This window comes from Trichomycterus rosablanca, chromosome 18, assembly GCF_030014385.1.
Source record: "Trichomycterus rosablanca isolate fTriRos1 chromosome 18, fTriRos1.hap1, whole genome shotgun sequence".
Classification (NCBI taxonomy): domain Eukaryota; kingdom Metazoa; phylum Chordata; class Actinopteri; order Siluriformes; family Trichomycteridae; genus Trichomycterus; species Trichomycterus rosablanca.
This window is the reverse complement of record NC_086005.1, coordinates 27,516,559-27,540,736: the sequence shown is the minus strand read 5'-3', so window position 1 is coordinate 27,540,736 and position 24,178 is coordinate 27,516,559. Positions and strand designations below refer to the sequence as shown.

General features: G+C 43.2%; 1 protein-coding gene across 1 annotated transcript in view; it reads right to left on the bottom strand.

Annotated features, from left to right (window-relative positions):
* The window catches only part of frem2a (FRAS1 related extracellular matrix 2a), a 43,984-nt gene that overhangs the window by 3,065 nt on the left and 16,741 nt on the right, over nt 1–24,178 (bottom strand). Inside the window, exons 4-20 of the mRNA XM_063013778.1 lie at nt 22,250–22,480; nt 17,197–17,322; nt 16,476–16,727; nt 12,555–12,704; nt 11,656–11,865; nt 10,962–11,159; nt 10,110–10,274; nt 9,288–9,470; nt 9,076–9,206; nt 7,970–8,128; nt 6,568–6,871; nt 5,028–5,159; nt 4,025–4,356; nt 2,055–2,247; nt 1,190–1,294; nt 598–725; nt 25–159 (exon numbers count right to left, since the gene is read on the bottom strand). Of these exons, the coding sequence (XP_062869848.1) occupies nt 25–159; nt 598–725; nt 1,190–1,294; nt 2,055–2,247; nt 4,025–4,356; nt 5,028–5,159; nt 6,568–6,871; nt 7,970–8,128; nt 9,076–9,206; nt 9,288–9,470; nt 10,110–10,274; nt 10,962–11,159; nt 11,656–11,865; nt 12,555–12,704; nt 16,476–16,727; nt 17,197–17,322; nt 22,250–22,480 (3,134 nt within the window). The remainder of the gene's footprint in view (nt 1–24; nt 160–597; nt 726–1,189; nt 1,295–2,054; nt 2,248–4,024; nt 4,357–5,027; nt 5,160–6,567; nt 6,872–7,969; nt 8,129–9,075; nt 9,207–9,287; nt 9,471–10,109; nt 10,275–10,961; nt 11,160–11,655; nt 11,866–12,554; nt 12,705–16,475; nt 16,728–17,196; nt 17,323–22,249; nt 22,481–24,178) is intronic.

Sequence of the window (24,178 nt, the reverse complement as noted above, 5' to 3'; positions counted from 1 at the left end):
TATTACACATTTTTAAAACGGTACCTGCTGGAATCTAATGTCCAGTTCAAAAGTGACCGGTTCTCTGGGGTTACACACTGCAGGAACCGAGTACTGAATGTTGAGCGCCGTGGTGCAGGGAATCAGCTTCACCAGGTACGTACCGGAGTAATCACGGACCTACAGGACACACACACACACACACACACACACACACTCATCAACATGACATTAATAATAAACAGAACTGCTGTCTCATAAGTGTGTAACGGATACGTCTAGACATTCATTCATTCATTTATTTTATGTTTGATTATCGCTTTATCCTGGTCAGGGTCACAGTGGGTACATCACAGGGCACACACACTTTACTCTCAGCTTCAGTACACTGTCACTCCCTACAGATTGGATTCACTTAGAAAGGCAGAATTCACAGGGAACTACCGGGGTGATTAAATTGCTCCTGTTGGCCTGTTGGAATCGAACCCAGACCCTTATTACTGTGAGGGGTCAGCGCTACCCACTGCGCCACTGTGCCACCCTAACAGTGGTTTATTTATGTATAATTTCAGGCTCTAGCATTATAGCATTAACAATTCATGAAGTGTTAAAACTCACGGCAAAGTCCGAGCTGAAGCTCCACTGCTGCACCGGCTGGTTGTACGTGGGTTCCGTTCTGATCATCGACAGGTTAAAGGTCAGCCCCCGGTGGTCCACGCTCGTGACTGTCGAGGTCCGAGAAGATGCTGTAAAAAGTAGATAAAGTCAGAACCCGAGCGGCTGTGAAATCCCACGCAGACGCTTCTGAGCAGCAACTAATTGCAGGACTAATTAGGATTCTAATTCTCGTCGAGGTTAAGATGACAGGAATGACCCCCCCTCCTCTCCACCCTCGCAGTGCAAAAATATAAAGTATAAAAGCTTAAATTCATTTTGTGTTAAATAAATCTATAATAAAGAAATGTACACTATGTGCCAAAAGTATTTGGACACCTGACTATATGCTAAACCTTCTTAGGAGCAGAAAAAATAAAAATGATATGAAAGCTTATATTCATTTTGTGTTAAATAAATCTAATTAAGAAGTACGCTACATAGCAGAAAATATGTGGACACCTGACTATAAGCTTGCTATTTGTTCATAAAATACATTTTTGTTTTGTGGGGTCATGAACACAAGTTGATCTGAGGCTAAAAATCCAAATCTTACCAGAATGCAAGGCCACAAACAGTCCCCGAAAGCGAGCCTCGGTGCGGAAGTTGACCACCAGACGGCCCTGGTCGCTAATCCTCATACTGGTTGGGTACAGGGTTCCTAATAAAGCACAGTCAGGTCATCAACAGATCTATATCGTCCATGTTTAATGGTCAACCAATATCCTATATTCATTTACTGTTTGTTTCATCACTGCTTTATCCTATTCAGGGTCGGGGTGAGTCTGATTCACCTGAATTACCTAATTAATCAGACTGCACGTCTTTGGACTGTGAAAGGGAATCCGGAGCACCCGGAGGAAACCCACACAGATACAGGGAGAACATGCAAACTTGGAACTGAACCTAGATCCTTGTTGCTGTGAGCGACAGTCCTACCTACAATCCCAAATCACAAAATGAGCTTTGCCCACCCTTATGTTTCCTCAGTATAACATTTCATTTTATTCGTTTTACTAAGCTTTATCCTGGTCAGGGTCACAGTGTGTTTGGTTAGCCTGGGATCACTAGGCACGAGGCAGTAACACACCTTGGAAAATACGCCAATTAATCACAGCCAGGCATGTCTGTATTTAGATGCCCAACAGGCTGATAGCACCGCTAGGGATTTGAACCCTGGATCCCCATGGCCTGCTGTGCCACCCTTAGTATACCATGTTTTGCTTAATGATCTGATATCAATAACAATGGCAGTAATAAAGGGTGCAATTACTATTTCACCTGACTGTGTCTGCACATTCGTTACAGTTCATTTGACAGCTGATTTTATCCTCAGTAATAAACGAATGACGCAGACGTTAATCACTCTCTCTCTCTCTGTAATCATCCCCATTCACAGATCACTTTAATTACAGACTTGCCTTGCAGTTCGGCTTGCGGTGGGCTGCCGACTCCATCCTTCCACAAGATAGCCGTGTCGTACACGAACGTGAGCCGCAGCTCGGACTGCAGGTCGAAGTGCTGCCAGCTGTCGGTGCCCACGGGCGAGTGAAAGACGTAGGAGACGTGGAGGGGGACGCGGAGGGTGACGAAGGACTGCACCAGGTTCAGCACCTACAAGAATACAGTACAAATAAGATTTATATATAGTGCTAATATACACCGATCAGCCATAACATTAAATCCACCTCCTTTGTTTCTACCCTCACTGTCCATTTTATCAGCTCCACTTACCATTATTATTATTAAAGTTTTAAATACAGTGTCCACTCACTGTCCACTCTATTAGATACTCCTACCTAGTTGGTCCACCTTGTAGATGTAAAGTCAGAGACGATCGCTCATCTAGTGCTGCTGTTTGAGTCGGTCATCTTCTAGACCTTCATCAGTGGTCACAGTCCAGCAGTGACAGTGAGGTGTTCCATCAGCACTGCTGTAACTGATCCACTCTTACCAGCACAACACACACTAACACATCACCACCATGTCAGTGTCACTGCAGTGCTGAGAATGATCCACCACCTAAATAATACCTGCTCTGTGGTGGTCCTGCCAAAGCAGGTATGCAAACCAGAATGATCCCAAAAAATATAAAAGCACCAAGAAATAAAATAAACTTTGGTTATCACAAGCTCAGCAAGAAACAAATTATGTCAAAGTATAATTCTGAAAAGGAAGGAGCCCAGAAAAGAGCAGCGAGTCTCTAAATACGAGTCCAACAATAGCAGAAATGCAGTTGCTTGGCTACAGGAGCGACTTGGCACGGCATGGCAGTGTGTGATTTTCAGGGATGCAAGCTCAAGGAATAGAAACATCAGAAGTTTAAACTATATTTAATATTACGAAGGTATTGTTTTTAAATAAAGCCTTTAATTCTTCAAGCACTTTGCAACTCGGTGATTAAAATGACTTTTCGTGGCTTAAATTTTTTTTTGCATGTTTTTCAATTTTCCTCCCAATTTAGTCGTATCCAATTACCCGATCATACTGCTGCAGACCTTCACTACTGACCGAGGAGGGTCGCAACCTTCACACGCCCCTCCAACATGTGGGCGAGTTCATATGGAGATCTGTATTGTATTATCCCCCGTCTCTGTGCAGAGCCATCTATCTAATTACTATTATTATTATTATTATTATTACTATTAATATTATTATTACTACTACTACTATTACTATTAATATTATTAATAATAATATTACTACTACTACTATTACAGCTAATACTATTATTTTTATTAATATTATTATTATTATTACTAATACTATTATTATTATTATTATTAATATTATTGTTATTATTACTATTATTAATTATTATATTACTATTATTATTACTACTATTATTATTAATATTATTAATTATTATTATTAGTATTATTACATTACTATTATTATTACTACAGTACTATTATTATTATTACTATTATTATTATTACTATTATTATTATTATTATTACTATTATTATTATTATTATTATTATTACTATAACTATTATTATTATTCCTCCCTCCAACGTAACAGCTGAAACTATGCATTTAGCTGGAAAATATTCTCACAGATTTATTTATCAAACTGGACTGCTCAGGAGTCCAATAACAGCATGCTTTAAAACACTTCACCCAAAGCTTGGGATTGTTCAAAGTGATCACAGGCTAAAAGTGATCACAGCTGCAACATTGACCTCCAACTCATGAAGTCAAATCATAAAAATATGCATTGTGCTGATGTTGCTTTCAGAGGCAGTTTGTGACACAGTAGTGCATGTTGCACATTCGCTTTAGTTTCTCTCTGGCTGTATGATACACTTTATTACTGTTATTATACTTTTATTACTTATTACTACGTAATATTTATATTATAACAAATAAAAACACCAGATTGACTCGCCTGTCCGTCTGTCCCGATGGTCCCGCCACAGTCGGTCAGCAGCTCAGACATGTCATAATAACTGACGAACTCCCACAGACAGGCCTCCAGGTTGAGGTTCCTGTAAAACCGCAGCGTGTTCGAACCCCTCATGGTGGCGTCGTACTGGTAGGGCGCGCTCTCTCCCGCCCGCTCCGTGCTCCGATCCGCCTCCGTGATGAACCCGTGGTGTGTGGGCACCTCGTTAAAGTCCAGCAGGTTGGAGCAGCGGTGGTTCCCGACCCGACTCCCGTCCGGACTCAGGGTCAGCTCGAAGTTGGACAGAGCGCGGGTGGAGAGCACAGGGAGCATGCCTGAGGCGAGGAGCACACGAGAAACACGCATGTTAACAAGGGTAAGTGTAGCACCATCCAGTTTTAATACATGCAGGGTCAGCACGCCCAACCGGCCAATAGCTAAGCTGAGATTCAAACCCTGGTTCACCAGATCTCACCATGGTGTGTGTGTGCAGGCTTGGGGTTCCTCAGTCTGTTTAGGTCCTGATAGTTCTGTATCTTATGCCAGACGAGAGGGGGTCTGTGATCTGGGTATACTGATTCGCTAGCCCTCTAATGTAAAGCTTGTGCCACTTTGATGCTGTCACTTTGATGTCAAGCTCTCAATCGAACCGCACACACACTTCTGGTTTCCATGGTGTTTCCAAGTTCTGAGCGATTGTAACTGAACTAGGTGTGATAAGGCAGAATTAGCGTCGCTATTGTTAGGAGCGGTCTCAGTCATGAGTCGCATTCCTGCCTTGAAACGTGTTGAGCCAGAAACAGATGCTTCCTCAAGGTTTTTTAATTAAATCGACGTCCTCGTTTGTCTCAGAACTATCGTTAAAACAAACCGGCGAAGGTTGTGAAAAATAGTTTACCTCGGCACGATCTGCATCGTGAATCCAGGATGAATAAAAACTTACAACTCTTGTGGGATGTGCGTAGGAAGCGTTTTGTGAGAAAGTCTGGACATTTTTTTCACTCACCGTCTGTGTGGGGCATGGTGACACTGAGCTTGATGAGGTTGGCACGTTCCGGGTCCTCGGCGCCAGTGTAGTGAAGCTTGGCAGAGAAAGGCTCGGCTCCCACTGTGCCCGCTTTACGAGGGTGGCACAGACCTGCAGAGGAATATGAAAGGATGGAATTAGCGTGGTGGAATCATCATAAAGTCGGCAGCTTTGTGCTTATCAGTCAGTCATTGTACTTTTTAAGACTATACAAACACTATACAGACACTATACAGACTATACAGACACTATACAGACTATACAGACACTATACATACACAATAGAGACCATACAGACACTACACAGACACTATACAGACTATACAGACACTATACAGACAATATACAGACCATACAGACACTACACAGACACTATACAGACTATACAGACACTATACAGACAACATACAGACACTATACAGACAATATACAGACTATACAGACACTATACATACACTATACAGACTATACAGACACTATACAGACAATATACAGACCATACAGACACTACACAGACACTATACAGACTATACAGACACTATACAGACAACATACAGACACTATACAGACACTATACAGACTATACAGACACTATACATACACTATACAGACCATACAGACACTACACAGACACTATACAGACCATACAGACACTATACAGACACTATACAGACCATACAGACACTACACAGACACTATACAGACCATACAGACACTATACAGACTATACAGACACTATACATACACTATACAGACCATACAGACACTACACAGACACTATACAGACCATACAGAAACTATACAGACTATACAGACACTATACATACACTATACAGACCATACAGACACTACACAGACACTATACAGACCATAAAGACACTATACAGACTATACAGACACTATACATACACTATACAGACCATACAGACACTATACAGACTATACAGACACTATACATACACTATACAGACCATACAGACACTACACAGACACTATACAGACTATACAGACACTACACAGACACTATACATACACTATACAGACCATACAGACACTACACAGACACTATACAGACCATACAGACACTATACAGACTATACAGACACTATACATACACTATACAGACCATACAGACACTACACAGACACTATACAGACCATACAGACACTATACAGACTATACAGACACTATACATACACTATACAGACCATACAGACACTACACAGACACTATACAGACCATACAGAAACTATACAGACTATACAGACACTATACAGACAACATACAGACACTATACAGACCATACAGACACTATACAGACTATACAGACTAGAGAGCAATGTCATGAAACTGTAGCAATTAAGTTGGCTATGGGCGTGTTTGAAACACCTAAAATTAAAATTTAGCAGGGATGTCCACATACTTTTGGTTATATAGTGTGTGGATACTTTAAACCTATATCCAAATACATAAAAAAATCCTTAACCCAGTTAATTACTGGTTAGTTACTTAATATTACCTTCTTCCATGCTGATGGGAACGACGGGGCTGCCGAGCTCGAGCCCTTCGTGTCTGTCCGAGTTGACGGCGCGAGCCACGCACTGAACCCGCGATCCAGCCCGGAAGTAAACGGAGTCCAGCGTGATCATCTTGGAGGAGGTGAAGAACGTGTCGAAGTCCACCTCCCTCATGGGGCTCGTGACACCGTCCGGACCGGCGGGGGCGCTGACGAGCCAGCGGTAGCGTGTCAGTGTGTCGTTGATGTGTTCGCTCGTACATATCGAGCCTGTTTTCTCATAGTCTGGGTACTTGGGGTTACAGGCCTTAAAAATCAAGGGAAAAAGTGTCAGTAGGTAAGGAAGCTTAAAAATGTTTATTAATTAAGGCATGTCGGGGCACTCGAGTGGCACAGAGGTAAATTACGCTAACCCACTACTGCCGGGATGCTGGGTTTGCATCCCCAGTTCAGTTCGATGGTACTTTAGGCCAGACAGGACACTACAAAGACACAAACATAAATACAGCCCCAACATCCACACACCTAATGAGCTCTTCACAGCGCTGTAAATATTTATTCCCTATAAAGCGCTCGCACAGAGCCATTTAGGTGATTGCTTCTCCCTTACAGGACTCGAGCTGCTATCGGAAATCAATTCACCTGCCTGGTGCACAATTCCAGCATCCCGTTCAGCCAAGCAACACAAGTCGAGCACTTAAACCCCAGTTTCAGCTGATTTTTTCGACAAGTGCACCTCTCCCTCAGACACTAGCCAATCACGAATGTGTAGACGACTGTCCGACTCATAGCGCCGCTGAGATTCGAACCCTGGATCTCAGCGAGTGGTGGGTTGGCCTACTTTACTGCCATGCTAAAGCACAGGACGTCAGATTAAAGTAAGTGAAGTAGGGACTTATCTATTATGGATAAGTTCCTACCTAATACACAACTGTGAAAATCGCACCATGGACCGTAAAATGAGCCGTTTTTCCGTGTAATATGCAATTTGCTGTAAAATTCAAAATTCAACGTTTGTCTTTAGCAAATTAACAGTTTTCATTCGCGTAGCGTTCAAGCGCCTCACGTTTACTGGTTAATCTGCACTATGAGGCGTCCTAGCAATCCTACGGCAATTCAGTTAGCAATCGCTTACTCAAAACATCCAAGATGTCGAAGTAAAGCAGCTAAAAACACGACCTGGGTAACTGAGTTTGGAAAACTAACAACCAATTCTGTGGACGCAGAGGGGGGGGTTCAAAACTCGAACGAGAATTTTTGTATTTGAGGCCGTCACTGGATGTTCTACGTTTACATTCAACTATTAAAGTAGCTGTGCTGTGTATCGTAGCTTTGAATTATTCTATAATTCTTACCAAACTTTCACACTGATTAACGACAGTAGACGTAACACGGTCAGACGTACCGTCACGCAGACCACTGGGTAGCCAGCGGGGGGGTGGGTGTCGCGCAGAGTCCGTTTAACATCGTCGTAGTGCAGCAGAGACACGACGCGCGGCGGGGACGGGAACGTCACGCCGGCCATGCTGTCGGTCTCCTCGATGTACACGATAGCTTTGGTCATCTGGGAATAAAAGAAAATACTCGTAAGATTATAAATAAATATAAATATAAGTCTAATTACTGCACTAAAACAAAGCAAACCTGGGTACAAAGTGAAATGTGAAGTTTTATTTCTTAAAACTAGCGTTTACAGTATAAACACAGCACAGAAGATCAGTGGAAGGATTATTTGCCCATGGGCCAGTTGTTTTTACTTTTTATTTTATTTATTTATTTGATATGTTCAACCAATCTAGACATACCCGATTCCCTAATCGTATTCCACCTGTACTGCTTCAGACCTCCACATCCCCTCCCATATGTGTACAGTACCGAGCTCTTCTTATCACCTGCACCAGGCGGGTTTATTTGGAGATCCGTATTGCGCACAGAGACTCTCATTAGCTCCAGTCCCATTGTGTGCCAGTAGACGTCGAACGAGCCAATCGGTTAGCAGCGCTGAGATTCGAACTCACAAGCTTGTGATGTCGGCACTGGTGGGATAGCGTGCCTCATCGCAGCGCCACCCATGGGCCAATTTTGATGATTTTTACTCATTTGATTTGCTTTAGTGGTAGAGCATAGTGTTCCTGACATGGTGCATTAGCAGACGCTTTTATCCAAAGTGACTTACAGTGGCAACCTGGCAGTGGTGGGGCTTGAACCAGCGACCTTTTGATTACTAGTCTAGTACCTTAACCACTAGGCTACAACATCCCTAATAAATTCATTTACATTATCAGCATTTAGAGGATGCTTTTATCCAAAGCGACTTACAGTACTGTAACAGTGTACTGTCTAAGCAATTAAGGGTTAAGGGCCTCGCTCAAGGGCCCAACAGAGGCGACCTGGCAGTGGTGGGGCTTGAACCAGCGACCTTTTGATTACTAGTCCAGTACCTTAACCACAAGGCTGAATAAATGAACATTATGACACAGGAGAAAGACTGAAACAGAACGACCGGCGTACCTGAATCTCAGCCACCATGTTTTCATCGGGTTTAAGGTGGACCGTGAAGGATTCCCTCATCTCTCTGACCCCATCGTACAGGACTTCCACCTCCACATAATGTTCCGTCTCACCCTCCTTAAATTCAACATCTGTATACACACGTGCACAAATGATGTGTGTCCAATAATTAAATGATACCAGGAATTAAAAGCGCAGTAAAGCTTCCTCACCTTGAGAGATGGGGTGGTAGTCCTGCCCCGATACAGCCGAACCGTCTTTAGTGTGCACCCGCACCACTGACACCGCGGAGGAATCTCCCACCCGGTGTACGGGGATCCGGACCGCGGTGATCTGCCCGAGATCCTTCGGCTCACTGACGCTGAACTTCATCTGAGCGAATTTAATAACGGGTTCTGAAAAAAAGGGCAGAAACTAATTAATCTGGGTTCATATCATTCATTCGGTGTGTGTATTGCTGCTGTTTTGTCCTGGTCAGGGTCAAGGTGGGTCTGAATCAATGGGCAAAGGGCTGGTAACACCAAGGACAGGACACAGAGCAGAAACACACACTAAGGGCAATTTCTAGTAGCAGGAAAACCCACTGGAAGTTGTATCCAGGCCAGCTGTGAGGCATCAACGCTACCCACTGAGTCACAGTGCTGTCCCACTGTGGGGCTTGACCCAGCGACCTTTTGATTACTACTCCAGTACCTTACCTGCTAGACTACAACTGCCCTTTTTAGTAAGTAGCTTAAGTAGCTTTTTCCTCTTTTAAACAAACAAATCTGGGTTCATATCATTCATTCGGTGTGTGTATTGCTGCTGTTTTGTCCTGGTAGAGGTCAAGGTGGGTCTGAATAAATCACCAGTTCATCACAGAGCAGATACACACACACACATACACACAATTAGGGCAATTTCTAGTAGCAGTAGAAACCAGAGCACCCAGAGGAAAACCCACTGGGAGTCGAACCCAGGCTGCCAAAGAGCCGCCCAACTGCCAAGCTACTTAAACATCAATTTTCGATATTTTTTATTTATGTTAGTCTTACTGTCGGTGGTATCTTTAATCCTGATGAGCGTTTCGCTTCGCGCGCCGATGGAAGCTCCTAATTTGGAGTCGCTCGCGGCGCTGCCGAGCACCAGCCTCACGTCCTCCTCCTCTTCATACAGCGAGTCGTCCACCAGGGTCAAAACACACTGCTTCTCCGTCTCACCTGGAGACGATTTATAAAAATAATAAGACTTTTTTATACTCACAGATTAATAATCAAGGTCATGTGATGTGCAGGGTTAAAACTAAAAGTTTACACGTACTTTAGGAACAAATAAGTCCATCTCTGAACTGTAATCATCAATTCTTATTGTTCTATTTTTGTGTCTAATATGGTCATATTCAACTGCCCAGCTGCCTCTCAGACCCTGACTGAAAAGGGTCGTACCTAACACACCCCTCTTCTACATGTGTGCAATTCTACATGTGTGCAACCGCTTCTTTTCACCTGTGCAAGGCCGGTTCACACCCAGAGATCACTATCATGTATGAAGAATCACGCACTGATCTCTATTATTCCCCGTCTTTATATCCTTCCTCCCTCCCTCTCGGATGAGCCATTGTTGTAACACGTACTGTAGGTGTCCAGCCGTTCGTTATCAGAGCTGAGATTTGAACTCGTGACTTTGAGATGTCAGCAATGTTTGCGCCCTGTCTCTTTTATATGTTTAGAAAAATAATAGACACCACTCAGTTTAGTGTGAGGTTCATATGTCTAAACACATCCTTAAGGATCAAAATAAGCTAAACAGTGAGAGTCCAGACCTCCATTACGACCCTTTAATTAGCGGGTTAGTCTTTCTAAGGGAGGTTTAGGTCTTACACACCCCGCTGTGACTCCAGCCTTTACCTGGTAGGAAGGTGATGACGGAGGTATCGGTGTTGGGCCGCTCCTCAAAGTCTGTGCCCACCTGAGCCGACGCCTGGCGGGTGTAACAGCGGACGCTGGACCTGCGGCTGATATCGCCGCCGCGCGTGATCGGAGCGGTCAGGCTGCCGTCGCTCTCCTCTACCGTCAGGCTGGCGTGCTTGAACTGCACCGTCGGCACTGAAGCAGCAGAAAATGGTAAGACAGTCACGTTACGAAACATCACGTGGAAATAAAGGTGCCTGGCTTCAACAGTTCAACAGTTACTGGCCACTTTATTATGAATATCATGCTAACACTGGTTCATATTTTTATTCCCAAAACACATAAACACACCTGACCATGAACTTCCCATGGGACGTGTTTTTGGCTGCTCCCGTATTTAGGGGACAAGTGCACCAAGCAAAAATATTAAACCAACAGCATCCTGCATCGTGCACGAATGGCTCGAGTCTGTGGCTAACAGGTTGTGTGTTACTAATAAAGAGACCAGTAGGTTTAAACAGCATTTTAAAATCCCAACAACACTGCTGCACCTCATACTCTCATACCAGGTGCTGAGAATGGCCCACCAATGGGCGACAGTCAGTAAATGTACACCCACAAATTTCTTCTGTATGGTGGATGAAGCTTGTGCTGATATGAACGATGATTAATTTAATAATACTACACTTACAGTCTGAGACGGAATCGTTGATGAAGACGGTCGCTCTCCCTGGCTCTCCCAGAACGCCGTTGGAGGGCATGCGCAGGACGAGCTCGAATGTCTCTGTGCCCTCCAGATGTGGCTGGCCGAGGTCGTCCAGGATGGTGACCCGGACGGTCTGCACGTTCACACCCGGAGCAAAGTCCAGGTTCTTGCTGATGCCCACATAGTCCATGCCAGCTAAAACAAAAATAACAAAACATAAAAAGCTTCATGAGCAGGAAATCATATGAAAAAAAGGACATGAGAGTTATTATAAAGAGATATTATATAATACCAAAGAGAAATCCTAAATTACCCATTGTCCCTAAATTTCTTTTTTATGATTTGGCATTAAAAAGCCTCTTTGGATACACGTCTGTTACCGTCTCACTTTAAATGCTTTTCTTCAGCCATAGTAGCTTTATTCACAGATATTCTATAAAAGCATCCCAGCACTACGGTTCTCTATAATCACCTTTCAGACAAAATGCTGTGGCTGCTTTTCAAGGGCGCCGTGAAAAGCTCTCGTCTCTGTTCTCTGTTCGTCTCTGAACCGCAGTTCAAAAAGTGTCAGAAGTTAGAGGAGATTTTTTGGAGTAGACTGAAGATTCTCTCTATGGCTGCTTTCAACTAAAAGTACACTTAGTGGTCCACTTCAGCCATGTTATCCAGAAAAATAATGGCTGGTGTAGTAATGGCTCATCTGTTAAATCAGACTGCTGAAGGTTCCCTTAACCCAAAAGACAACCCTGTGCAAACAAGACAGAACAGACCAAACGTAGCAAAACCAGGTCTTTAAGACCCACTGTGCTGCCCTGTATATGCTGTAAATCTACCAGGGAAGTTTCATACTGGTGTAAAGAAGACGTTCGTACAGACGTTCGTACCTTCGGCTGACACAGGGTCGGTTTTACGGGATCTGACCGTGACCGTGGCTGCTTTGGAGAGGTCCGTGCCTGTTCTCCACACCTGCACCTCGACGTGACCATCGCTCTCGTCCACATGATACTTCTGATCACCGAAGTAGAACACGGGAGCTTAAAGACAACAATGAAGAGGCATGAGAGCCTAATGTAGGAGAAAACCTGCTTGATATAAAGCAATCACCACAGCCCATCCAGCACTGAGAGCGCACTGACAAGTGCACCCCACAATCCTTGAACATTATCCATTCATGTCCATGCATTTGCACCCCGGATCTCCAGTAGTGAGTTATCATACCATTGCTGCAATAGATTTAACTGGTTAAATAATGGAAATGAATAAATACCACACAAAATACTCAACACACTTAAAAAAATATCACAGAATCTTTACTGGAGTGAGGGAATCCAGGCGTCGTATTTAAAACCTGACTGCAATACATTTTACATTTTCTGCATTTAGCAGACACTTTTATCTAAAGTCAGAGTACCTACAGTACTGTGACATTATATTGTCTAAGCAATTGAGGGTTAAGAGCTTTGCTCAAGGGCCCAACAGTGACAACCTGGCAAAGGTGGGGCTTGAACCGGCAACCTTTTAATTACAGGTCCAGTACCTTAACCGCTAGGCTACAACTTACTTGACTACTATGACAGAGCTTTTCTTATGCATTTATTGCAGTCAATTAGTTTTCCGCTGCTGAGAGATACCAGATTGCATCCGAGGAGAGCATGTCGCTGCTCACGCCTCTTCCGACACGTGCACAGCCCTCCTCTTCCATTCTGCACAGGCGTCTCTCTCACCAATCAGGGTCCTTACACAGCGTATGAGGATCCCACCCACACATAATCCGGTCCCCACCCCTGCAGATACGGTGGCCAATTAGTATCTGCTGCAGGCCCTGCCAATTGTGCCCGCCAGATGGCGCCCAGCCGACTGGTGGCAATGCCGAGTTTCGAACCGACGTTTAAGTATTAAGTATTAACAAGGAATGAAAACACTGAGAACTGAAATTGGGTTTCTATTGTATACGTTTTTTAAACTTCACAGACAATGCTACAGGGAGAACATGCAAACTCCCGGCTGGGGAATCGAACCCAGGCCCTTCTTGCTGTGCAGCAACAGCCTGCACTAGATATAGAATACAAAAGAAAACAAACCAAGAATGTACACGCACTTAAAAACCTGATTACTAGGTTAAAACCAAGCAGCAATTTTCTAACACTCAAAATCTAATAACGATTAACCTGTCCGAGATTAAGAAGATATAAAAACGTCCATTACCTCAAAACCCTGGCAGATCTGGAGCAGCAGTGTTAATAATATCGGTAAGAATTGTGTGAGAAGTGTGTGTACTGTGTGTGTACTGTGTGTGTACAGTGTGTGTACAGTGTGTGTGCAGTGTGTGCACGGTCTCCATGGGTGTTCAGCCTAATGATGACAGAAACACGTTCAGGTTTTTTTGTCGTGTTGATGTGCAGAAACAAACTGGAATAGAAACAGATGGAACAGAATCCACAGAAGCATCCATCTGCACAATCAGCCACTCGACACCAAGTCACTCGGCTTTTAATCTCACCGCCGTCTCGGCGCTAATGGTCGGACCGAAAAACGCCGGTAACCGCAGCCGTGTTTGTTTCGACTCGATCCATTAGCGCTCGCAGCGAGAGGGAGAGAGGGGATTGGAAGAATTTGGAGGAAAACAGAAATAGAAAGACAGAAAAGCTGAGTAAATACACACCCTAACATCACATCCACATCTGGCTACATCATAACTTTAACTCTATGTTGTCATTTGGAACATGGTTATGGGGATTTACTTCTACCCGGCTACAATCTCCTTTCGGTATCCTCCACCACACTTTACAGTTGGTGCAGGTGAGCCACTATTTGTAACGCTAGCAAATACACCAAATAAAAAGTGTCCACATACTTTTGACCATTTAATGTTGTACAAAGAAGACAGAAAAAGCCTCAGTCAGTCAGTCTATTACACAAGGTTTGAATCTTAGAGTCAGTTAGGTGCTATCAGCTGACTGGGAATCCACACAGACAAGATTGGTTATGTCTGACTGGGGATGGCAGGAACCCTGAGATGGACTGGTGCTCAGATGGCACGTCGGTCTATTAAACAAGCCCACTGTCGATGGGACCCGGGTTCAAATCTCAGCGGTGCTGTCAGCTGGCCGGGCATCCACACAGACATGATTGTCTATGTCTGACAGGAGATGATCGAAGCCCTGCGATGGACTGGTGCTCAGGTGGCACGTCGGTCTAATAAACAAGCCCACTGTCGATGGGACCCGGGTTTGAATATCAGCTGTGCTGTCAGCTGGCCGGGCATCCACACAGACGTGATTGGCTATCTCTGCCCTTTGCCCTCATTACTAGCCCTAAATTGCCCCTGTTTTAACATTTGTGGAACGTGTTGCAGGACTGAATTGCAGGAATGGATGTAAAATTAAAAATGAAATAAAAGTGACCAGACAATCGTTGTTGTTATTAGTTGATGTTTGAGTGAGTTGTAGTAAATAAATCCACTAAATATCAACAAATCTTCCAACAATCTTCTTTTGCGACCCGAAATCAAGATAAAAAGCCTCCTGAGATGCACCAAGTGATGTTTCAGGGTTTGTACTTAGATGGAGGGATTAGAGGCTCAGATGTGAGAGAGATAAGATCAGCGGCTCTCAGGATGGGAAGAGCAGATAGAGAGATACTTTCGGAGCGCTCTGGGGGGCATGAATGTGTGTATAAGTGTGTGGAAGAGTCGTTTACATACTGCAGCGGGTCACAACATGTCACCCCGAATACACCCTAACTGCTCCTCTGCAGTGTTTCAACATTTAGCACAAATATACCACATATAGATAAAATAAATCAACGATATACATCACTCTTTAACTGCACTGTCCAAAACACAGATCCCTACTGTTTGTTCTTCAGGACCCAGATCCTATTATAATCATTATAATCATTCTACTTTCCAACACTTTAGTATTTAATATAATAATTATATTATTGCTGTTATTAATCCTGCATTGGACCCTGTATTTTTTATCTAGTGCTTGGTTCACTGTGACCCTGATCAGAATAAAGTTATTTGTAAAAATAGATTTACATTTTATAACTACAGATTATGTACGAACCACATCATGTTATAATTTTGTAATTGCTTATTATTTATATTTTTATTATCAATGTTATTATTATAACTATTTTGCTGTTAGTGTTATTATTATTAATGTTGCTATTATCATTATAATAATTTATTATTATTGTTATATTGCTACTAATTCTATTATTATTTTTGTTGTCGTTATTACCATAAAAATAATAATTATTGTTGTTGTTATTATTATTATTATTATTAGTACTATTATTATTAGTATTATTATCATATTGCTATTAATTCTGTTATTATTTTTATTGTATTATCATTAGTTTTATTATTAATGTATTATTATTATTATTATTGTATTATTATTATTATTATTATTATTAACATATTGCTGTTAATTCTGTTATTATTATTGTATTATTATTATTAATATTATTATTATTGTATTATTATTGTTATTATGATTACATTGCTATTAATTATATTATTATTATTACTACTAATATTGTTACAATAATAATAATAATAATTATTATTATTATTTATTCTATTATTATTATTTGTTTATTACTATATTATTATTATTGTTATGTTGTCTGTTATAATTTGTTATTACTTATTATAATTATTACTTTGTTAGTAATTCTATTATTATTATCATCATCCTCATACTCACTATCTTAATTATTAAATATAATAGTTCTGTAGATATATTTAGAAATATCATTTTGAGATCGGACACATGGCATAGTAACCATCTTACCATCATCCATGTCTGGCATTATGCTGACTGATGCGCTGGGAAACTCTGTGCCCAGGCGGCCGCCCATGGGCATGCTGAGGGAGACGTTAAAGCTTTCTTCAGCCTCGTACAGCGAGTCGTCGATGATCACCACCCGGCAGAACGCCTCCGCCTCGCCCTTATCGAAGCGCAGCACGCTGGTGTGTCCCTCCGCCCGGGAAATGTAGTCTGAGTAGGACAACACCGTGCTGGGTACCGTCCCGGTGGCTGAACCTGCACACAGAGAGAGAGAGAGTAAGAACCTAGTAACCAGAAGGCTGCTGGTTCAAGTCCCACCAAGTTGTCGCAAAGACATAACAATCTGTTGAAAAGACCAAATGATTAATGTCAATCATTAGACAAAAGCATTAGGATGCCCCTTTATTTAATGTAATATATCAATTATATAAAGAAAATTATATGCTTCCAACAGTTTAGGGAAGGTCCTTTCCTGTTCCACCAGACAAGCTCTAAAAAGACATGAAGCTATGCTTCCAGTGTCCTGCACAGAGCCCTGACCACAGCCCGGAACGTCAACTGAGGCTTTCTTGACCAACATCAGTGCCCAGCCACAGGCTGAACAGGCACAAATTCCCACAGACATACTTCCAAGTCTTGAGAGAAGATCTTTTAAATCTTAATATCTTTAATATCTTTAAAATTCACAGTCAGGTGTCCGAATACTTTTGACGCTCTGGTGTACCTTGCAGTGTATAGCAGAGCACCATCATCTCCTCACTGGTGTCTCCTGTTCTGTGGACCGGGACCAGAAGCTCTCCAACGTCCTCCTCGATTCTAAATTCAGCCTGAGGAATGAAGACTGTAGATTCTGTCAGATAAAATAAATAAATAAATAAATAAAGTGTTTTTTAAGGTACAGGAGAATTAAACAATCAAAAATAAAGTAAATGGATTTTATAACCCATTGTGGACAGGGGTTTAGAAACCACCTCGCCTCTGATGCATTATTTATTTTGCTACGTTATGACGGCAGGTTCTGAAAGCTGCTGAAAAGATATTTATATTCCATTTATCTGCCATTATGGTAACATAATTATCTGAGCTGCTGCACATTGTACATTTAATACTGTCCAGAGTGGATGAAATGTTTCAGCTGAGTAAAAATGTGCTCAAGCATTTCTATTTTCAAATACCAGACGTCAGGAGGAAGCCGGCGTTTCAAAAGATTATTCTGGCGCCTGGAAGTGAGCGAGGGAGGAAAATACAGACGGAAAAGAAACAAAGAGACGCTTTTGCTGTTGCTTTGACACCTTTACATTCTTATTCAGGTAAAAACGTGCTTATATGTACAGACTATCGTATTAAAAGCTCCTTTTAGTCGAGGTGCACAGTTGTTTAACACAGTGCTGGATAGAATCAGGGCGGCACGGTGGCTCGGTGGGTAGCACTGTCCTGGGTTTGATCCTGGGGCGGAGCGCTCCGGGTCCTTTCTGTGCAGTTTGCATGTTCTCTCCCCGTGTCTGTGTGGGTTTCCTCCGGGAGCTCCGGTTTCCTCCCACAGTCCAAAAACAGGCAGTCAGGTTAATTGGAGACACTGAGTTGCCCTATAGGTAAATGTGTGTGTGTGTCTGCCCTGCGATGGACTGGCGCCCCGTCCAAGGTGTTACTGTGTGCCTTGCGCCCATTAAAAAGCAGGGATAGGCTCCCTTCTACCGATACAACCCTCCACTGCTTAACGAGGAGCTTTGCAACTGCATGAGGCGAGTTCATATGCGGATCAGCCTTGTGTACGGAGAGACACACCCTGATCAGTTATGAGGAACCCTGGTCCGGCTCCCACCCTGTATCAACAACAGCCCATCATTGTTCATGTGGCCGCCCATTTGATACGATGTATTCGAGATCCCAGCTCTGGTGTGGTAGCGTGTTTTACCGCTGTGCCACCTGAGCAGTCGAGTGAAGGAAATTTATTGAATCCTGATTGGCTAAACAACCTCACTTTTGTGGAGGGCTCTTGCTAGTGCGCTCTTAGTGCAGGTCCCAAACCTGAATTAATAAATCAATTCTGTGTTTTATAAAAATACAACAACATACAGCACACACAGCAGCTTTTTATGTTTGGTTTGGTGTTTTTTGTTTTTTAGCTGAACACAGTAACGTTGAAGAGGAAAACAGCAATTATCTCAAACCGAAGATGCCTAGTGCTAGTGTTCTGCACAACATTTTCCATTAGCGGCTGCACACTAATAGATTAAGTGATGCTAACAGTCAGGGTTGCCAATTATCTCTCATTAGTGAAATTATTACGCCTGTTTACATTATAATCATAAAAATTATTAAACAAAATAGACAGATAAAGTTCTTATATCTGCAGCTGACATACTTTCGGTCCCTCTGTCTCTTCTACAGTCTGTCATCTCCTCCCGCCATCCCGCACTGCACATTTTAATTAGCGCCCCTGTTCACCGAACGCCGCTCAAATCAGAGCGCTTTTTCATTCTCACCTCCAAATTGCTCAGCGAAATCAAACGGAGGAGAAAATTACGGAGGGCTGGGAGGAGAACGAGGTTCATCTGGGTACCTGTGTACCCTGCCTTCTTTCTTTTCACATGCTAATTCTTTTTCCTCGTCTTGAATAAATGGATCTGGTTCATTCTGTACGGGCGTTAATCATCGGTGCTCTTTTAAAGGCATTTGTTCAGATGAGTTGGTGAATTTAGCGGCATTATGTGGACAAAAGTTATTACAGGGCTGATTCTGGTTGCACAGTGCAAAAATCAGGGTGGAGCACTCAACCCCAAGCCAAGGGTAAGAAAGTTTATTAATATAACGTTTAGAACAGTTGCATGGGGTTTGAAACAGAAGCCAAAATAATTTATGGCATGATTTTCCCCACATTTGTCCCCATTTTCCTCCCAATCGAGTTCTATCCAATTACCTGATTGCATTATGATTCCTCTTTACCAATGTTGATCTCCACTTCTGATTGCAGCCGACTGCATCTTTTCATATGAGGATCAGCTTTGTGTACGGAGAGACACACCCTGATCAGCATGATGCTTTAATGATAAAGTGTTACCCTGACACTCATTTCATTAGTAGAGGAACTTATGAGCAGTAATAATGAAGAGAAGTTTAGTGCTTCTGTCTCCTTCTTTTACTACATTAAACCACGTTAAACTTCATTTTGAACCAGAAGCGTTTTAGACTCTGGGAGAAGCTGATTCTGATTCTCACAATTTCTCAGAAGCTCGAGCTGTAACACAAGTTTAAAAGTGAAAAATCCAGATAAACACAGATACATGTGGAGCTGTAACACTGGATCTGATGCTTATTCCACACAAACGCAGATTTGTCTCATATTCGCACTTTGATGACGTTGAGCAAAGCGGCATCGCCCACACGTCGAGTTTAAGGGGGCAAATTTCTTAACGAAGGGCGTCGAGTTGTAAAGGTTTCGAGTTTAGGGAAACGTCGAGTTACAAGGTACCTCTGTATTCTAAAACAGGGTTCTAAAAAATTGGGTCACAGAGAAAAATAATAATAATTAAACCAACTTGTACGCTAATGCCCCCTTGTGGAGGCTTTATGTTACATCTTGTAAACCATTGTTCGTTTGTGTTGCTTGGGTGGCGTAAAACACGCTAGCACACCAGAGCTGACATTTCACTCGTTGGTTCGAATCTCAGCTCTGCCATCCGGCTGGCTGGGCGGCTGCACGAACAACGGTTGGCTGTCGTTCATACAGGGTGGGAGCCGCCGGAGGGGACCTCATAACTGATGCAACTACTGCTGGCTGATTGATGACGTCTGCACAGATCAGGGTGTGGCTCTCCGTGCACAAGGCTGATCTGCATATGAACTCTCCTCGTGCAGGTGAAAAGATGCGGTCGGTACTGCACACGTGTCGGAGAGTGGAAGCGTAATGCAGTCGGGTAATTGGATACGACTTTTTTGGGAGGCAAATGTGGGTTGCTTGAAAAAAGTAAGCAAAACCCTGATCTAGAAGAAGACAAATGGAAGCGAATCCCTGCAGCTGTGTTTGAGAAACTACTACACAGTGTCTTCAGTGTCACCCAAAAGATCAACTTGGCATGGCACGCCCGATTCCAAGCGGGTCACAGACGCACTGAATAAAATAAATCTAGCTGCGTCTTACAATCTGGACGGACGTTTCTCCGGAGACAGGAACACGGCGACGTGCCGTAGATATAAGCACAAAACCGTAATTAAACCCGAGCGCAGGGACCTGTACGAACGAGCTGGCCTGGAGCATCCGGGCTAGTCGAGCGTCTTCCTCTTTATGCATGCGTGTCATTACAGAGCGATGCATGCTAAAGTTCCCGGAGGAGGGCGGCTCCGGCGCAAACAAACCCCGCCGTAAAAACGGTAATTAGCTCACAGGGGAAGCCACAGAGTTTTTTTTTAGGTGGAGAAATAACTTCACTCTTCGAGCGCATCGCCATCGCCGTGTTCGGGTGTGATGGATCGGAATTAGAATCACCCAGCGACCCTGTAGCGCCAATAAAGGAGAACACACACAGACTTAAACAACCTCTGGTTATTTACGCCCCCGCAAATCGGAGTTGGCTTTGGAAAGTGAGAATGCGGGATTCCCACAGAAGCAAAGCAAACAGAGTAAAGACCCAGAGGCTGCGGCTCGGAAGAGAAAAGCGGTTTATAAAAGCGAGTCAGAGCTACAAGATCATCACGAGTCTTAGACGTCGATGCCACAGAAGTTTTGAGCACAACAGAATAAGAGATGAAATTCTTTCTGTGTGTATCCCAGCTTGTTTGGGTCAGTCAAGATCCCAACAGTGGCTGCGTGGCAGAGCTAAGATTCAAACCCTCAAACTTTTGATTGATAGCCCAAAACTCTACCCACTAAGCCACTAGTACATAAACAAAGAGATGTTTGGAAAAATAACTGACTGACTGAACAGGCTTTGTCGACAGCTACAATACGTAAGTGCTTAGCTTTTTGCAGCATTGTGGTTCAACTTTGGCCGGTAGCTCTGCTGGAACCCTGGATCCCGCTGTTTAATTTACCGCTGAGCCACCCAAGCAATTTTATTGAGACTATTGATATATTATATATGACATATCATATATTATAATAATTATAATTTTTTTATTTTTATTATACTGTATGATGTGAATAATAATACACATTCAGAGGGCAAAAATGAATAACAATCATATTCTCTATAAAGTTTGAAGATGTTGGCAGCTACAGGTTGAGGGTTGCAGCATTGTGGTTCAATTTTGGCCAGTTTTATCTGGGCTGAATCATTTGTCGCACCACAGTAAGAATTAGTTACCAGTAACCGCTAAGCACAGTGCAGATTCATCGTAGTGCTTCAGCCACCCCCCCCCTCAGACACAGCCAGTCACGTCTGTATGTAGATGCCTGACTGGCCGATAGCACTGCTGAATATTAGAACCTTGGATCCCAGCAGTAGCGGGCTAGTAATATAATAGTATAACAGTAATACTGTTACTACTGATATTAATACATTATTATATTATAATTTGTATTATATTCCCATATTATTAAATATTATCCATAGTACAGGACACAATGTCAATAATATTATTATAATTGGTATTATTTTAGTGTAGTATTAATATAAAAAACTGCAATATCATATGTGCAGATTGTGTCTATATGTGTCCTTGTAAGGCGCAGCGGTAAACGTTGTGTGTGTTCTTCAGTGGTGCTATCGGCCGGCCGGGCTTCTCCATACAGACATGATTGGCTGCATTTGCACCACGCAAATTTTTGTGGTTCTTACCATCCTCTGGATCCACAATCTCCACCGTGGCGACCGCCGGTGACCACAGAGCCCCCATGACCGGGTCAGACAGAACAATCCTGAAGGTCTCGGACCGTTCGTACTTCTGGTCAGGCAGGATCTTGATCTTCCACGTGGCGGCGGTCTGACCCGGGTTAAACTGTACCTGCTTCTGGAACTTTCCCTGAAAGTCCTTATCCGTCTCCGCGCTGCCATCCAGGGTGCCAATTCCTGCGAGAGAACAGATACGGACAACGTTAGTGCCATTACACTCAATTTACATGTACTACATGTACTACTTGAGTCCTCCCATTCCGCGGGGTTACCCACTAGTTTCATACTTCGAACTTTGGGTTGAATAAAGCGTTTGATCACAATCACATCAAGTGCAGGGGTTGGCAGGGTCCCTCCTGCCAGAGCCGCCCAAACAGCTGGATGGAATTAAATTGCTTTAGGCTGCAGGATGGGTTCAGGAACGCAGTGTGTGCCGTGTCATGCTGCGTGATATTAAAAATGAGTTTGCTGCCTCAGACAGGAATATATTTTGCATATTAAGCAACTTATGGACACGCCACAAGATACAAGCATGAACACTCGGCTAATAGTGTCGGTTCAGATCATCCAAAAGCTTACAGAACCAAACCCACAACTGGCAAAAAAACAGGTCCATAAATGTGAATTGAGTACCCGGGCAGTACAAAAAGAAGCAAAAAAATCATTTCTCATCTCTCATTCAGCGTCTGTGCTCCCTCCACGATGTGAAAATACATGAAACATGATGGAATGAACCTTCAAAGAGAAAATGCTCAGAATACAGAAAGTAAAAAGGAAGCAAAGAGGCAGAAAAAGTGAAGCGAAGGTGAGCTTCACTTTCACTTCTACCGTGCAGGAAGCGGGTGGGCACTTTTCCGCTATAACAGCGCCGTGAAGAGGAAGAAGAGGCAGGAGGAAGGCTGCAGGAACGCCGGAACTGAGCTTCACAGACGGGTACATACCGACCTTCAGCTACCGTTCATCCTTTATTCAGCACTCATTTTTACTAACCAGTTATTCCTGGTTCCGGTCAAGTGCCAGCTAGAAACACTGGGCACAGTTCAGAAGTACATTTTGGGTACCCGGGTGCCAACACAGCAATCAACTATTTACTCACTCAATCACAACTAGTGGTAATTTTTCGGGGTGGTATTAGGAAACCAGGACAAAAAGGTGACTGGGGCAAATCCACGTTTTTGCATCCCTTAATAGTGCAAGTATTCTGATCCATGGAAAGTAGTTTTTACAAGTCCATGTTTAATTTCTTGGCCAATGAAAATGTATTTACATTTATTTAATGACTTGTTCGAAATAGAATTGTTCCAAGAAAAGCCATGAAATATTATACATACTGCTCTCCCATTTTCTCCCAATTTATTGTAGTCAATCTGTCTTCCGCTGCTGGTGGATCCCTGATTGCAGTTGAGGTGGGTATATCGCTGCTCACGCCTCCTCCGACCAGCACGCAGCCCTCAGCGGAACCCTTTTTCACCCATGCATTCTGCACAGGCGCCTCTATATCTGCTAATCAGGGTCCTTACACAGCGTTTGAAGACCCCACCCATATAGTCTGGTCATCCCGCCCTAGCAGAAACGTGTCTGCTGCAGGCACTGCCAATAGTGCTCGCTAGATGGCGCCCAGCCGACCGTGGCAATGCCTCCGGAATATTCCACTGCGCCACCTGGGCGCCTCTCCTTCATACTTCTGTGTTGGTTTGGTGTTTTTGGGATCATACACACAACCATTCTTTTTGAGATTTACTTTAACTCAGTCGACTATCTAGCCAAAACGATTTGGCCCTAATTAAAGTCACGCCGGTCTTATGCTGCCCTACAAAACTGCCATTGCTATGCACATTTCTGGCAAGTGGTTCTAATGTTTTGGCTCATTGGTGT